The sequence below is a fragment of the Mus caroli genome, unplaced genomic scaffold (genome assembly GCF_978045245.1).
Source record: "Mus caroli unplaced genomic scaffold, Mus_caroli_1 scaffold_14, whole genome shotgun sequence".
In the NCBI taxonomy this organism is placed as follows: domain Eukaryota; kingdom Metazoa; phylum Chordata; class Mammalia; order Rodentia; family Muridae; genus Mus; species Mus caroli.
Window position 1 is genome coordinate 114421023 of NW_028227269.1, and position 17747 is coordinate 114438769.

The 17747-nt window shown below is 45.8% G+C and overlaps 1 protein-coding gene across 1 annotated transcript in view; it reads left to right on the plus strand.

Annotated features, from left to right (window-relative positions):
- Positions 1-17747, plus strand: part of Ptprn2 (protein tyrosine phosphatase receptor type N2) — an 808594-nt gene that overhangs the window by 383470 nt on the left and 407377 nt on the right. Inside the window, exons 7-10 of the mRNA XM_021179074.3 lie at positions 3429-3629; positions 5141-5181; positions 7372-7757; positions 13995-14081. Of these exons, the coding sequence (XP_021034733.1) occupies positions 3429-3629; positions 5141-5181; positions 7372-7757; positions 13995-14081 (715 nt within the window). The remainder of the gene's footprint in view (positions 1-3428; positions 3630-5140; positions 5182-7371; positions 7758-13994; positions 14082-17747) is intronic.

Here is a 17747-nt window from a genome sequence, read left to right on the forward strand (position 1 = left end):
CACCCCGCTGACAGTTACTGTTCTGAAGTGAGGCTGTCCTATGAGATCATCAGTGATGGTGCTGGTCCTTCTCAGTCAAGTGTCCTTGAGTGCACATTTCCACAGCACTGCTTATGTCTAACTCCCATCAACAGGCAGGAGAGGAGTCTGGACACAAAAGCAGTGTTGTTACATGAGCGTACAGCTATGGCACATCTGCCCACCCCAGCCTTGTTCCTCTCTGACTCTGAGTGGATACCTAGTCTAGCTGCTGTTTCTCTGCTCTCTGGGAATATGGCACCTCTGATGAAGAACACATGTATTTACCTATGTGAGTGATTGCTGAACCTCTAACAAGAACTGTGGAATTCATCTTCCCTCAAACTACATGGACAGCCCCCTGTTTTTTTATGTACCTCCAAAATAGATGCCATATTCTCTGACCCCATGAGCTGCCTTTTCTTCCCTTGGATTTCTTGAGCTTTAAGGGGAGGGATTTAGGGCTAAGTGTTCCAAGGCCTCTCGCTCTCTGCATAATGTCTGGCTGTAGGTGACTGTATGTCTTCCCATCTACTGCAGAGGAAGCTTCTCTGATGATGGCTGAACATGGCACTGATCTATGAGAATGTCATCAGGAGTCATTTTTGTTACTCTTTTTGTTTGTTTGGTTTTGTTTTTTTTTTAGAATAGTAGAATTTGATTTTAACCTTGGTCCTTCAGTTATCTAGTCTCCGGTTATTGATCATCAAAGCAGTGTCAGGTACGGGGTATGGGTTCCATCTTGTAGAGCGGGCCATGAGTCAAATCAGATATTGGTTGGTTACTCCCGTAAGCTTTGTGGCACCACTGCACACCACTTGCAGTCATGGCAGCATTGTAGAACAAAGGGTTTGTGTCTGCCTTGGTGTTTATGTTTAGTTTTTGGTAGCATGCCGAGTAGCTTTCTATACTAGAGATGTTAGAACACAGGGGTAAAGGCTGTCTGTAGGCAAAAGCTTGACTTTTCTATGTTCCATGAATCGTGGAGGTGTTAATAATGCCTTGTTAATTTATTGAGAACAATCTATAGTCTTGGCAACAGTCTGGGTTGTTTGGGGGATTCAACTGAGCAATACTCCATTATATAGATGAACCACATTTTCTTTATTCATTTTTCTGTTGAGGGATATCTAGGTTGTTTCCAATTTCTGCTTTGTGAATAGACCAGCAATGAACATCAATGAGCAAATGCCCCTGTGGTAGGATGAAATGGTTTTGAGATATATGCTGAAGAGTGCTATAGCTAAATCTTGGGGTAGATGATTCTCATCTTCCCAAGGAACTGCCACACTGATTTTCATAGTGGATGTTTAAGTCTAAAATCCCACTACCAATGGGTGAGCACCCTTCTTCACATCCTTGCCAGCATGAGCTGACACTTGTTTTATTGATCTCAGTTAGCCATTATGGCAGGTATAAGATAAAAATCTCAAACTAGTTTTGATTGGCATTTCCCAATCCCTAAGGGTGTTGAACACTTCTTTAAGTGTTTCTCAGATGTTTGAGTTTCCTCTTGAGAATTCTTTGTTTATATCTTCACCCCACTTTAATTTTTGTTTGTTTGTTTGTTTTATTGATATCTAGTTTCCTGACAATTTTTTGTTTCATTTGTTTTGTTTTTGTTTTATAGGCTGCTTTGTATAAATGATAGTGTCCTGCCCATGCAGAGGGCCTGAATATCCTCAGTCATAGTTTGTCTTGTTTGTTGAAAGTCAGGGTCAAGTTTCAACTCCCGTTGTATGCAAGCCACTCTACACTGTACTTGGCTCTGTACACATAGGAACTGGACTAGTTGACAGATCCTTCTAAAGGGTTTTCCAGCACCAGCTAAACTTCTGTATTATCCCGATCCTCTCGTGATATTGCTCTTTCATGAGCACTGTCTTTTGCTGTCCCTTCCTTGAAGATGCGGTCTTGTGGGTCTCCAGTTTCTGCTGATCAGGCTCTATGAGACAGTGGCCACAGGGACTCCCAGCATGCTCCACTGCACATCCTGTCTCCTTTTGTCCCTGGGCACTTCTCCCTTCACATGGCATTATCCCTGAATGTCCACCCAAGGTATGCTTACACATAAACTTCAGGGGGCTGTCACAGCCTCTCAGTATTGCTACATCCTTATATTCCAGACACTACCTATGATTCCAGACATTTGAGCTTAAGGGAACTTTCCTGCCCTCAACCTCACACTGAGGTCTAGAAGTTGTTCAGGAGCAAAACTGGGCAGATGCAAGGGAACCTTGGTTTCCCTACCCACATCTGTCTGTGATGGAGGATGTCTGACACTTGTGGGACCAAGTCAATGGGGCTTTGTATCAAAGCAGAGAGGGAGATCAGGAGAAGGAATGAGGGCAAGGGGAGTGAGAAGGAGGTAGGAAGAGGGGGGATGAGAAACGCCCATAGAGAAACACACACTTGGTCTCAGACAATATTTTTGTGGTTGTTTCTCATTGTAAAAGTATGGCATAGCAACTGTTAGTTGAATACAAAGCCCTAAGCAGACACATAAAATGGACCCAGAGTTGAGGTCTGTGTTGAAGTAGGCTGTCTACCCATCCATATAGCCCACATCTCTCTCATCATGGAGACTTGTCCTTTCTCACACTGTCAGAGGACTATTTGGGGTCCTGGGGAACATAGATTTGTGTTGAATATTCATTTTCAAACATGCCTCATATAAGGGTCTTTTAAAAAGCATCACCTTCCTGTCTTACAGTTGGTTCCTGCAACAGCTACCTTGAATAGATGTTAGCTAGAGCTATCAAAGAGTAGAGGCTGGTGAACTTCAAGCATAGTATATGTCCCTGGCAACCTTCCCCTGGGCCCTAGCCAAGAAGAAGGTTCTACACCCCAGGCAGTAACATTTCCTGAGCTCCATGTATGGACTCATCCCCAACAAAGGTTTGGCTGGCTGCGTGGGGAACATGCCTTCTGAGCTCACTTCCCACTCAGCATAGGGACCACCAGGCTCAGTATCTATGCAGGACATATCATCACACTGCTCAGAGTGCCTGGCGAAGCTTATCTCCATAAGCTTCAAGACGTATGACAGCTGTCCATCTTGGCAGCATCTGAGTGACTAGGTAGAGTGAGGGTAGAGTATGAGCCACAGTCTCCCTTCATCCTGTAATTGCTTTCTATTCTAGGAGAGACAGATACACTTATTCTTGTTGATATAATGGTTTGTTGCTAACCTGAAAGATCCTCAATGAGATGTGAGCCTCTTCCCTAGTTGAATCTGTAGTTGCTGATGAGACCTTCTCTCTCCTTCTCTGGGCACTCAGTAAGTCCCTCCTTCTCCATGGGCTCTATGTCCAGCTAAACATAGAAAAGTTCACATGCACACCCCCCCAAGCCAGGCTACTTCTTATGCTGCCTAGATCATTAACTCTGACTTTTGTCTGTGCCCTTAGACACACTCCTGCAGAGTCTCCTGAAGGATTTGCAGCAGAACTCTGAAGTGGACCGCCTGGGCCCCATGAAGGAGGAGAAGGCAGACTCAGTTGCTGGAGCCATACAAAGTGATCCTGCAGAGGGAAGCCAAGAAAGCCATGGGAGAGGGGCTGAAGGACAGCCAAGAGAGCAGACAGATGCCCCAGAGACAATGCTTCAAGGTGACCTCCCCTACTCCTTGGATCCTTTGCATCTGGGTGTTCACAGGAAGGGGAAAAGCTATATGGAGGGACTGGAGGAGGAGGGGGCCTAGAGAAGGAGTGAGACCATGCCATGCAGAGGAGAATAAGCTATGGAGAGGGAATCTAGGGAGGTAGTAAGACCACAAGAAGAAGAGGGAGCTGCAGGGAGGGGGGAATCCTTCTCACCAGGCCATAAATGCATTCTTTTTGCTGGAGAGATGGATATGTATTAAAGAGTTTTATCTGTTTGAACTTTTGCCTCTAAAAGCTTTCTTAACAGACTAAGCTTACCCAAGCAATTATGTTGAATGGCAAATTGATCTCAGACAGTGGGTTTGACTCCTGCGTGCTGAGGTTCAGAATTAGGAAAACCTAGGAGTGATGGAGAGTGCCTTTGTTTGGGTCATGCCAGTATGCACTGTCAAATATTTAAACAATAAACCGAAAAGTGTTCATTCAACTGTCTGCATCTACTTCTTTGGCTACTTGGAGCAGCAGACAGCATCATGCTCCATTTAATCTGGAGTGGCTGCTCAAGGCAGGCAGGCCTTTAGACTCTGAGCTCTGAAGATGATAGGCATACAAAATCCTGTTGAAAGCCAGATGGGAGGTACAGTCCCCTCCCCTGTGGAGTAGAACAGAGGCAAGTCACAAGTGTCAGAAGGGGAAACCAAACACAGGAAGATCTAGAGTCCCCTGTGAATTGAGGGATGTTCCCTGAGTTACACACCCTTGGGAATCTGTTCTGGTTAGGTTTTTTTCCCTCAACTTGACACAAGTTGGAGTCATCTGGGAAGAGGGAACCTCAACTGAGAAAATACCTCCATCACATTGGCCTACATACAAGTCTGAAGGGTATTTTCTCCATTAATGGTTGACGTGGAGGGGTGCAGTCTACTGTGGGTAGTGCCACCCTTGTCAGGTGTTTTGGGGCTGTATAAGAAAGCAAGCTGAGCAAGCTATGATTAGCCAGCCTACAAAGCAGCCTTCCTCCATTATCCCTGCTTCAGTTTCTGCCTAGAGTTCCTGCCCTGACTTCCTCAATAATGGGTAGTAAACTATATCTGAAATAAACTCTTTCCCAAGTTGCTTCTGGCCATGCTGTTTTCTCACAACAATAGAAAGAAAAACAGGGCAGCATCCCATTGGCCAGAGTAACAACCCACATGATCTTTAATATGAAGTTGTTTGGGTTGATTTGCCAGCTTTTATAATGATTAACTGTGGTGAGGCATGGGGTCCTCCGAGCTATGGCAAACACTGAAGATGCTGGCAGGTCCGTCTGTGAAGCTCAGAGTGTTGCCTGCAAGTGATGCTGTGTCTAAGTCTGCTTAGCAAACCCATCCTCTGCTCTGCAGTTTATAGAAATGTGGTCATGCTGTTCCACCTCATGTGCACATGAGGACTCTGTGTGGTCATCATGTCATGCACTGGGACACCCATGTGGACATTTTTCAGGGACTTGGATAACACACTTCTGTCTTCTACAGATCACAGACTATCAGAGGTGGATGACCCAGTGTACAAGGAGGTAAGATGACATCATATTGATCTAAAATCATACTGTTATCCATCATCTTTATATTTATAAAATGCAGTTTCCTAGATGCTAGAAGAGTACGGGGAAAATCCTCATAATCCTCACATTGAGAAAACTGGAGACTGTGCACACAACCCTATAGACCTAGGTATAGAATAACATATGTTTCAGATTATAAATGAACAATTAGTCATTATATAGAGACATTAAAATACAGTGGATTAAAAAAAGGGAACTAATATTCTCAGAATCCCTCTCCCATAAGAACATCGCAGGCCCATCTAGTAGACCTGCTAAGTCCTGCATACTTCTTCTGAGGCCCCCTGGCTGAGAAACACAGACCCCTGAGCACCTGGCATTGTCCCAGCTTCCCTGGTGTCTTGTGTAGCCACACAGTTGTAGGTTCTTCATCACAGAGGTGATCTAGTATTTAAGAAAGGCCTAGGCCTTATGAAAGGGCTTAATCAGCCAACACCTATATACTGCCTGTCAGCAATACCCAATAGCTTTATTAGATGGGGGTGGGTGGGTTCTTACTTGAATACTGTGGTCTCTAAGTTTTAAGGCAGCAGAAAATCTGCTCAGGTGGCAGTGATGCCATGTGGTTCCATAAAACCTGCTTGTGTCATTTTGCTTGCTTGTGGATCGGTGCCTAATGAATGCCAGCAGGGAATGCCAGCAAATTGAAATCACAGCCACAGTGGGACTTCCACCTGAGTGGTGATGGAGAAAGTGGGTCAAGAAACGGTTTCTGGATTTGGAGTAGAATGCAAGCCACCCAGGGCCCGCAGTCCTCATGGTTGCAGTCTCAGAATTCACCCTAGACCTGAACTTAGTAAAACCATCAGACTCCCCTCATGGCCTCCTTGCCTCTACCAAGGCCTCCCCATGCCCTTGTTGAGCTTTGGCTCTTCTATATTCCATGTGTTATGCTGACTTCTTCTATTGCTTTGAGTGTTGGGTTCTCCTAGCTCTCTATTTAGTGACACCTTTCCCTCGTATGAGATCCCTCCATCTTTATCCTCTGTCTTTCAGAAGCCCCTCGTGGCTAACCAACTGCCTTGTATTGTTGCAAATCAAAATTGGAGTAAATGCCTTTATCAAACTATTATATTCACATATTCAAAAGGAAAACTCATAACTTCTAGTCGAGAGGGAGTGATTTTCCTCACAGCTATTTATTTCTTCAATATATTTATTTGGTGAAGTAAGTTATAAAAGAAATCACACACACCCAGTTCTGGTCTAGTGTAAAATCAGAAATATAATTGCACAGGTAAAACTACTCCACTAGACTGGTAAGGGCTTTTGCTTCTGTACACATCACGAGTCACACCCTGGAGGTCTTGTCCTCATTGAAACATCACCTTTGACAGGGGTTAGACACTATTTCAAGTCTGGAACTGCTGATCTCTTCTGTGATCATTTTATGTCCAGCTTCTCCAAGGCTGAGTATATGAAGCAGAGGTAGGAATGTGGGCAATGATGAAATGAGGCTTGTTTAGGACAAACAAGTTCTCAGTTCATAACCATGAGCCACAATCATAGCATCCTCCTGAAGATGCCAGTGTGTGCCCAAGCTGTCACCTGATATGAAGAAAGTGGGGTCAGGCTGGGAAGTGTCATCTTTACCTGGACCAGAATGTCCCTAGAATGAGAACATGTCCCCACAATGGGCTCAGTCCAAGGTTAGCTTCTGCCACAGTTTTCCCTGTCTGTGAAATGGGAGTTATGGATGGTCACAAACTCCCAGAGTTTATTTAAAAACTGAATTCACACATACAAAGTATCTCTTACAATGTCTTTGTATGTGGGAGAGCTCAACAGAGGCAAATGACTAAGATTTGTGACAGTACTTAGGTGTTCATTGCTCCTAGAGGGGTCTTGACCCCATGTGATAATCTTTAAAACTGGAGATGCTAAGGGTATACATCCTATAAAAAATCAAATTTCTCCAGAAAGGTGTGCGAGGGAGGGTGGAGGAGTAGGAGAGAGCGGCATGAAGTGACTCTGACTCATGTCTTCTCTAGATATGGTTCTGCAGATACTGCTCTCCTTTCTCGCATATTCCCCTTCAGAGCAGCCTATTGTCATTCCGCCACGTGACATTACTTCTGAACTGTGTATTGGCAGTCCCCTCTTACATGTCATCTTATGGGTGTTTCTTCTCTTCTTTGTTAGATCAACCGTCTGAGCTTCCAGCTTGGGGACCTCTTGAAGGACTATGGGTCTCCTCTCTTACCTGAAGGTCCCCTTCTAGAAAAATCCTCCAGAGAAGAGATGAAGAAGTCAGAGCAGCCAGAGGAGGTCTTGTCTTCAGAAGAGGAGACTGCTGGGGTGGAGCATGTGAGGAGCCGGACTTACTCCAAAGATCTATTTGAAAGGAAACCAAACTCAGACCCCCAGCCCAGGAGGCTTGAGGATCAATTCCAAAACCGAGCTCCAGAGGTATGGGAGGATGAAGAAAGCCTCAAATTGGCAGCACAGGGACCCCCTAGTGGAGGCCTACAGCTGGAAGTGCAGCCTTCTGAGGAGGAACAGCAGGGATACATCCTCACAGGAAACAAGTGAGTGGTGGCTCTGCCTTCTCTCTCCTGGAACCCTGAGACCCTGGAGGGTGGAAGTACCTCATGGAAGCATGGAAATGGGTCCAAGTGTGTGCAGGAGGCTAATCAGCCAGGAGCGCCCTCCTTGGCTTTTGAACTTAGCGTCAGCTTCAGGGCCAGTATTGAAGGCAGTAACCATGACAAGCTATATGAATGTTGTCTGCTTCTCTTGACTACCCTGTATCCCTGCTGTTCAGAACCATCTGCAGAGGACAACCATGGGTAGGGTAGCAAGATCTGTCCCGGGTTACTCTCTCTAGGGAATGTCCACACTCAGGGCTGGTATTCTGTGTTATAAGAAATCAGATTGAGCAAGCCAATAAGCCATCTCCTCCTTGGTCTCTGCAACAGCTTTTGCCTTCAGGTTCATGCCCTGACTTCCCCTAATGATGGACTAGTATGTGGACGTATAAGGGGAATAAACTCTTTCCTTTCCAAGTTGATTCTAGTCATGGTCCATTATCATAGCAATAGATGCCCCAACTAAGATAGAAATTGGTACCAGGAGTGGGGTATTGATGTGTCAGACTTGACCATGATGTTTTGGGGAGAATTGTGGAAGGACTATAGAATTTTGAACTGGAAAATTGAGTGATTACAGTATAATGGGCTGCTCTATGGGAAGTTGGAAAACAGGAGTACTAAAAGAGATGAAGACAATGAAATCCTGGTTTATGAAGTTTCAGGGGGGAGCAATATCTCTATCAGAGCCAGTGTGTGATATTTAAGAATTTGTGGTTCTTGTCAACTGGATATGAACAATTAGCTGTGATTAATAAGAGACTAAACCACTAAAATGAAACCATTGCTTTTCTGGGGCAATCTATTCTGGTCAGCTGGCACTGAAGAATCAGCTGTGATTAAGAAGGAACCAGCTCCCTCCACTGGTATTTCTGTCTGGTTACAGGAGGTGACCACTTTAGTCTGCATATCCCCAGCTGTTAGGAGTCTCAGCTAGAGGAGCCAAGGAAACCTCTCCCATCCCAGGTCTCTGGATCCTCCCATAGATACTCCACCCCCAATTTCCATTAGCTCACCCAGCCCTCTCCTGACCCCTTTCCCCACACCTGATACCCAGTCCTGTTCCCTTCCTAACCCCCTCCCTCCATTTACTTCCAATGTCCCCTTCTGAGTAAGATTCACTCATCTCCCCTTGGATCCTCCCTGTTATTTAGCTTCTTTGGGACTGTGGATTGTAACAAGGTTATCCTGTAGTTTATGACTAATATCCACTTATGAGTACATACTATACATGTCCTTCTGGGTCTGGGTTACCTCACTCAGAACGATCTTTTCTCGTTCCATCCATTGGCCTGCATATTTCATGATGATCATGTTTTCAATAGGTAAGTAGAATTCCCTTTTATAAAAGTACCACACTTTCTTCCTCTGCTTTTTAGTTGAGGTACATCTAGGTTGTTTTTGGTTTCTGGCTACTACAAATAAAGCCGCTGTGAGCATAGTTGAGCAAGTGTCCTTGGGGTATGGTGGAGCATCTTTTGGGTATATGCCCAGGAGTGGTATAGCTGGACCTTGAGAAAGAAATAGTCCCAAGTTTCTGAGAGACTGTCAAATTGATTCCAAAGTATGAGTTTGCACTACCACCAGCAATGGAGGAGTGTTCCCCTTGCTCCATAACCTTGCCAGCATGTGTTATTACTTGAGTCTTATCTTAGCCATTCTGACATGTGTCAGATGAAATCTCAGAGTCATTTTGATTTGAATTTTCCTGATGACTAAGAACACCAAACATTTCTTTAAGTGCTTCTCTCTAGTGGAGGGAACAGGATACCAATACATCCACAAAACCTTCAACCCTAAATCTGTTCTGCCTATGAGATATGCAGGGACAAAGATGATCAGAGATTGAGGAAATGGTCAACCAATAACTATCCAAACTTGAGACCCACATGATGGGAAAGAGCTAACCCTGACACTATTAATGATAATCTGTGTTTTTGCAGTCAGGAGGCCAGAACAACTGTCTTCTGAGAGACTTTATCCATCGGCTGACAGAAACAGATGCAGAAACGCATAGACAAACATTAGGTTGAGCTCAGGGAGACTTGTAGAAGAGTGAGGGAAAGACTTGAGGGAGCTAGAGGTGTCAAGGACTTCAAACAAACAAACAAACAAACAAAAAAACAACACAAAAAAACAAAAAACCAAACCAAACAAACAAAAAAACCAACAAAACCTACAAAGTTAACTAATCTGGACCCAAATGGGAGCTCACAGAGATTAAACCACCAATAAAAAGCATGTGTGGCCTGGACCTAGGCCCCCTAAAAATTTGTAACAGATGTGCAGCTTGATCTTTATGTGGGTCCCCTAACAATTGGAGCAGGGGCTGTCTGTGACTCTGTTGCCTGCTGTTAGATCCCTTTCCCCTAGCTGGGCTTCCTTGTTTGGCCTCAGTGGGCGAGGGTGTGCTTAGTTCTGTAGTGATTCAATGTGCCAGGGTGGAGTGACACCCCTGGCAGGCTTCTCCTTCTCTGAAAAGTGGGTATGTGAGGAGAGGGAGGCTACAGTCATGATGTAAAGTGAATAAAAAATAGATAAATAACAAGTAAAACAGAAAAAGAAGGAACTGGTATCTATCACTGAGATGAAGACTTTGGGGGGAAGTTCCTCAGAGTCAGCACATAGAAACTGTGGTCTACAGGGAGCCAAGGTTATACCTCATGCTGACAGAACTTGGCAGTGTGAGAGTCATCCAAGTGACTCTTGTTTTGAAGGCATGAAGTGCCCAAGGAGAGCAGTTGGGCTTGACACTTGTGTAGCATGTGCCACTAAAGAGAGGCTGAGACTCTGTTGACTAGGCTGGCCTTGAACTCAGAAATCCGCCTGCCTCTGCCTCCCAAGTGCTGGGATTAAAGGCATGTGCCACCACTGCCTGGCCCTTCTAGGATCTTTATTGCTAATCTAAGCTACATGCTTAAATTCTGAGGGTCAAATAATAGTTATGTTCAAAAACTATTTAAAGTTTAGTTTAAAATATTAAAGTTCAAAATTCACACAATGAAAAAAAAAAAGAGAGAGGCTGAGAGAGGTCACGGGCAAAAGTATAACTTCAGTTTTAGTTGAAGGCCAAGTATTGAAGTGGTCTTGGAGAGAAGTTGAGGCTTGGCATGTGATAAGAATCAGAATTCCTGAAGAGAGCCCCTGGAAGGCTATTAATGAAAGTGTAGCTCAGATGCAGAGATCCTAAGCATTTGGAAGATGCCAGTAGCATGTTCTAACCACCAAGGACAGCTGCAGCTGTGTAGGGAAGCGAGCTTGAGCCTAGGAGATGAGCTGCATGTAAGCTCTTAGGAGCTTAGAAAATCATGGGTTCTGTAATTCTGACAGTGAGATTTCACCGTTGGACTTTGCTTGGATCTGGGTAACTGTGCAGTGATTCTTACCTCCTGGAGTGAGAAGGAATCTAACTCATCTTGATCTTATAGGAGTCTACAGTTGAAAGACTTTGGACTTTTTAAAGAGACTTCGGATATTTTAGAGAAATGTGACTTTAGAGAGACTTTGGTTTTTTTAAGTGTTCGAATCTCCTTTTAAAGCAACGGGGCTTTTAAAAGTTGGAAAGTTTTATTTTGTGATATTGACATTAATGTGAGATCTTGAGACTGAGCAAGAAAGAAAAGTTACAGCTTCACTTCCATGCGTCTATGTGTCAAGTTGACAAGGGGACAATTGTGATGGCTGCTTTTATGTCGATTTGACACAAACTATAGTCATCTGGGAAGTAGGAACCTCAGTGGAGAACATTCTTGGCCAGACTGGCCCATGAGCAAAACTGTGCTGCATTTTTTGACAGGTGATTGATATAGGAGGGTCTAGATCAATGAGTGCTGCCACCTCTGGGTTGGTGGTCCCGTGGGCTTAAGAGTACATTAGTAAGCAGTTTTCCTCCATGACTTCGAATCAACTCCTGCCCCCAAGTTCCTGCCCTGTTTGAGCTCTTGAACCTCTAGAACCTGAGCTCTGCAGCTTCAACAACCCTCCCTCAGCTGACTTAAGTGACTACTTGATTACCAGTCTCCAGATTCCTAGGTACGATCTACCCAGCTCATGGCTTGACATTCCTGTGGCTTCTCCACTTCCATGTTTTTGGTTAACCATCAGGTTACTCAGCATAACCTTGAAATCCTGCAAACCCCATATCTCTTCTTTTGGCTGTCATCATTACCTGTGTGGCCCCTGCATCTCAGGCTTTGTCCCTAAAGAAGTCCACATGATACCTATCTCACTTGTGTTCATCCTGGGAGGCTCATGATTGGCCCCTAATACTCTGACTACCTTTCTTGTCACTGACCCTGCCTTTCTTACTATCCAATGCCATGCGGCTGTGCTGTGGCTTTTGGAAACAGGCTTTAGCTAACTCCTTCCAAAATAGTTCCTCTGTCTCTCCGAAATCCATTTCCATATCTCCCTGAATCTTCCTTCACAACAAAATATCACAGACTGTAGGCTTGAATGACAGGTATTCTTCCTCTCATGGTGCTGGAAGCTGAAAGTCAAAGGTGAAGTGGCAGACAGGTTCTCTTTCCTCCTAGGCTAAGGGAGAATTGGTCCCCAGGCAGATATTCAGCTGCTGGTACTCTTAGATGCACCTTGGCTATAGTAGCTTTCTAAGTCTTCATATTGTTCCCTGGTCTCTGTCATTTCTCCCTTCCTAAATAGACACCAGTGAGTCCTCTTAACAAATTAAATGCACAGGACTGTTTCCAGATAGTCGATTGTATGTGGGGATGACACCAACACACATGTAGTGACATGAGTCCCAGGGAGCAGAGATTGTCATCCCATCCCTTCTGTGTCTGCTGGGTGAAAATGCAGCAGAGGCTCCTCTGGCCAAAAACCTTTTTTCTGCTCTTCCAATATGAATTAAGATTTCACTGAAGTGGTACTAAGAGGATTTCACAGGCAGCTGTGATCTGTAAGACAGAATTCTGGAGCCCATGGTTGTTGGTTCTGAGAACTTCCAAGCCCACTGGGTTCTTGCTTCCTGCTTCACAATCAAGCTGTTCCCCCTATGGTGGCCTGCTGGGGAGCCTGCAGCCCCAGCATCCTCCTGAGATGGCAACCTTTACTGCACACATCTCTACCTACCACTGAAGCCTGCTCACATGGCATGTGTGTGACTGGCCTATGGTGTTTAAATGCCCTTCCCCTGGCATTATAATTCACTTTAGAAATGAGTCTGTAATGTGGCTGCTTCCTTTGTGTGCTTGATGCCACCCAGCAATCAAATTTTCGGCCTCTGCTCCCTGCTCACTCTCCTCTGTCTCCTTTTCTCCCCACCCCCCAACCTCTTTATTATATTTTTATTGAAGGCTGAGATGAGCCTGTGGCAGCATCACGGGCCCATTACACTTCCTAACAATTCCATTTGCACCGTATTGTCTGTCTGATTGCTGGAAAATCAGGTGATTCATCACGCCTGAGGAATCACCTGGTCCCTGGAGCAGAAGTCCCAGCGTAAGCCACGGAAGAGCACAGCAGGCCCCTAAGCAGGGCTTGCATCAGAGAGCATCCCACACAGAAAGGAGTGTGTGTGTGTGTGTTGGGAAGCAGTAGTTCAAGAGTGGGGTGCAAGGAGAGCAGCTTCTCCCACACAGCTGGGGCTTGTCTGGGGAAGACACCCAAGCAGAGTGCATATTGGGGAATGGTCTGCACTGGACAGCAGTATCCCCTCCCTTTGAGAATCAGATGTTTTGTCTGGGAGCAACAGCCATTTCAGAGCAGCTTGTGTTTGTGCTTGTGCAACAGATAGGGGGTAGTTACCCCAAAGCAAAGCATGTGTCAAAGAGCAGTACATCTCCCAATGTGGGTCAAGCATCCAGTGGCTGCAGCTCCCAAGTTGGCCAAGGGTTGAGGGCCCTCCCAGAGCTGGAATGCATAGGGAAACAGTACACCCCAGAACAGATCCCAGAGCAAAGGGATCAGTCAGAGTATCAGGGCACCCACCAGGAGGGAGGAACATCTTCTTCCAGACCAGAGTACTGTTGTGGATCAATAGTCACCACCCCAATGCAGGAAATATAGCAGGGCCTTGGATCAGGGCACATGTTGGGGAACCATGAGTCCCCAGGACTGACCAAGTTTGATAGCAAAAGGTAGCGAAGATCTGAGAGTCTTCTCCCCTAAGACTTGGTGTTCTGCTTTAGTAATGGAATTCCTCTTTCTCTTCTCCAGCCCTCTAAGCCCAGAGAAGGGGAAGCAGCTGATGGACCAAGTTGCCCACATCCTCCAGGTACCTTCCAGCTTCTTTGCAGATATCAAGTAAGTTCTGGACTTCAGGCCTGCTGTCTTGTGCTTGCTTGCCTCACATTGTATAAAGCTCATAAATTGTTCTGTGAGCTGCATGCCTGGGGTTGTTAATTATATCAGAGAAGAGCTGTTTAGAACAGAAATGAAAGGAGAATTCCCCTGGGCTTTGGGAGCTTATTTAAATACAGCCGAAATCTACATTTAATTACAAGATTCCTACTCTCCTGGCAATGATGTGGTAGAGGCCAGCTTCCTGAGGCCACTGCAGCTGGCACCACTTTGAATCTGGAGCAAGTTCCAGGCTCTAAGGACAGCCCCTAGAGATGCCACACTGGCCTCACGGTCTTGAAAGTCTGTGCACTGGACTATCAGCCATAGTCCAAACAAGATTCTTGTCCCATTGGTGAGAGCCAATGTGTGTTCATGCCTTGCACAGTTTATGGATGCTGGATAGGGTGTTGTGTATGAAGGAACACCAGCTGTGCTGATGCTGTTAGTGGGCAGGGTGCTAGGTGCAAGTGAAGCATGCCATCGGGAGAGGCTGGGATATGTAAAATGGGATATAAGGATGGAAGCAGAGGCTGGCCTGAGTCCCTATTCTCGTATGCATTGGATAGGTGCACCTGTTCATATTACACCGGCCCTGGTTCTTTCAGGCTGTTACATACTGGGGCTGGATTGTAGTGTCTACTGTGGCCCAGCCTGTCCTAGGGAGTAGCTATTGCTTGTCTCTATATTGTCCTTGCCTCAGATCTGACTACTTGCTGTAGATTGTAAGGGGCATCTAAGAGGAGGCCTCAAATTACCTGGTACCAGAACATTCCATAAAGACACCCAAACAGAGAGACTCCCTGTACTTTGGGATGTTCATTGCATTGTTATATACATACCTACTCAGCATAAAGGTAGTGTCTACATATGGGCCAGGATCTTTCACACTCAGTATCTGCAGGGTGAGGACAGTACAGCACAGAGACGGGTGGGAGGCAACCATCAAAGGGTCCCATACAATTTGTGACAGGATAGGAGAGATGACAAGGAATCCAGGTTGGTTTTTTTTTTTTTTTTTAAAGTAGTAGGTAAAGACTTGACACGCTCACGGGTCCAGCGATGGGCACCAGCACATGGGTTCTGTTCCCAGCTGTTTAGCTGAGCTTTTCTCACTGAATCACTGAATTGTGAATATCATAAATCTTGGAAATATCCAACTCTTCTCCCTGCTCAGAACTTCAGGGGAGCCAGGAAGACCCAGCTCTGGTGTTTCTGAGGAGTGTGAGGGCCGTGTTCTCCTTGAGGTTCATGTTCTCTTGTTCTTTAGTACGTTCTCATCCACTGACTGTCTCTTGGTGCCAGGCACATGTTGGATGTGTTTCCAGCTGAGTGGCTGCTGAGTGGTATGCGCCAGTGTCTGTGTGACAGATGACTCAAAGAGCAACACTCCTTACTCCAAACTTGATGGACATGAGGCAAGGGCTCTTTGCAGCCTAGGGTGTCTAATCAGATTTAGGCATAGCCCTTTTACGATGAAGAGAAAGTCCTTTTGTGGTTAAAGATGATCCCATTGTAGGAGAGACTGGAACAGTAGATGTCAGGAAGAGCTGATGTCGTTGGAGCACAGTAGGGTGGGCCAACCTCTGTAGGTGGCAATTGTAACTCAGGCCACCTCATTCAGATCACCAGGAAAAAGAAAATCACAGCGCACAGATTCTCTGCTCCCTTCTCCCCACCCCACCCCCAAACACATCGAGTTTTCTCTGGTACAAAACATTTAGGCAGGCAGAGCGTTCACCAAAACTCATCATTCTCTTTGACAAAAAGCCCTTCTTGGTGGTCATGTAGCACATGACAGGTGGAAGCCAGTGTGTGCCAAGGGAATTAGAGTTTTGAAGAGGCATGCTGCCCCTGATGCCCCTGCTGCTCTTGTTTGTCCCCTTTACCTGGTGATAGAATGAGCAGGCTGGTGGGGCTGTTCCAAGATCTGCACTCCTGCCTCTAGAGGCTCTGCATGTCAGACACTGAATCTGGGAGTAGAACCATCTAATCCTCAGGGTAAGATGGTAGAGGGAAGTATGGGTGGAGGGCTCTCTGGCCACTACACAGGAATTCCTGAGAGATGGCTCATGCACTGTGCTCCCCAGAATACTCCTATCTACCCTTTCTTCCCCACTGGTTCTGGCATATCTTAAAATCCAGAGGAGTCGGCATCTGCCACAAGGGAGGAATGTGGTCATCAGGATTGTGTAGCGGGTAGTACACAGTCCCTCAGCAGGCCAGGCCTCCTGAGCCACCCTAAGATTTGCAGTGCAGATGTCCCAAGGCTGGAGGGGGCTACTTTTCAAGTCTCTGTAGCTCTACTTTAGGAATTATTAAGGTAAGATGAGAGGATTTACTCTGAGGGGAGCCAAATGTGGCTGTCCAAGCTGCAGAGCAGTTTTTCCAGACCCAGAAACCTAATGTCTTCCTCTTTCCATCAGTATCTGACTGCCTTCCTCCCTTGAAGTTGGATGGGCGGCCATTATACTCCCCCTTTGGGCTCACAGCTGAACTGAGTCTTTCCCTGCTTTCCAGATTCATTGTCATTATCAACTTGAGGGTATTTAGATGTACCTCTGGGTGTACTGTGATGGTGTTCTCAGAGAGGTCTTCCTGAGATGGGAAGATATGCCCTGAGTGCTGGTAGCATCATCTCATGTCCTAGGAGCCCATACTGAATTAAAGAGTTAGAGAAAAAAAATAAAATGAGGTGAGTACCAGCATTTGTCTCATTCCGCTTTCTGACTGTGGACACAATTGGTCATTTACTCGGGACTCTTTCTGTTATGTTTCCCCACCAAAGTGGACTATATCCTCAAGATCTAAGACAAGACAAAAATCATCTTTTCTCAAGTATCTTATTACAGCAATGAAAGTAGTAATTAATATACCTGGTGACTTTTGAAGGGAGGGCCACTATCCATTGGTCTAGACACAGAGAGGATGTGCTGGGGCAAAGACACTTGGTGCAAGGGACCAAACACAGAGATGACCAAGTCACTACCCCACTGCCATACTCTTACTCCTGGTCCCTATCTAGGCTTCTTTGCCTCATTCCTACCTTCCTGTTCACCACAGAACCTTCCTGTACCCAACACAGGAATGGCTCAGGCTCTCGGAGAGGAAATCCCGAGCTTCCCCAGCTGACTTCTTTGTGAATTTTACTAGCCAGTCCTCCTTCCTGCCCAGAAAACATGTGTTCCTTCTTTCTAGGAGTGGAACCATCATACAACCCGCCTTTCAAAGGCAGAACACTGGAATTCGGGTCCCCTGTGGTCTTCTCTGGGTACTCCTTCTCTTCGCTGTCCTAATCCTAGTTCTAGCTGAACATAGATCCCAGCAGGTTCCAGAGTCTTCTTTAGTCCCGCCCAGCAGTCTGCTACACCCAGCCATTGCATTAGTATTCGCGTGCTGCGTGTGTGCATGCCAGTGTTCCCAGCTCTTTTCTTTGGAATGAAGGAGCTGTATCTCAATGCCTTAACCCTCTGGCCCATCATCGATGGACACATGTTCATGGACTGACTTAGACTTCGACTGGACCTCAGCAGTGTCTCGGGAGGGTGGGCTCATGGCTAGCATGACCTGCCTTGGTTATTGCCTCATCTAAGAGCTCATCCTCAGAGCCATTCATTGTCTCAGAGATGG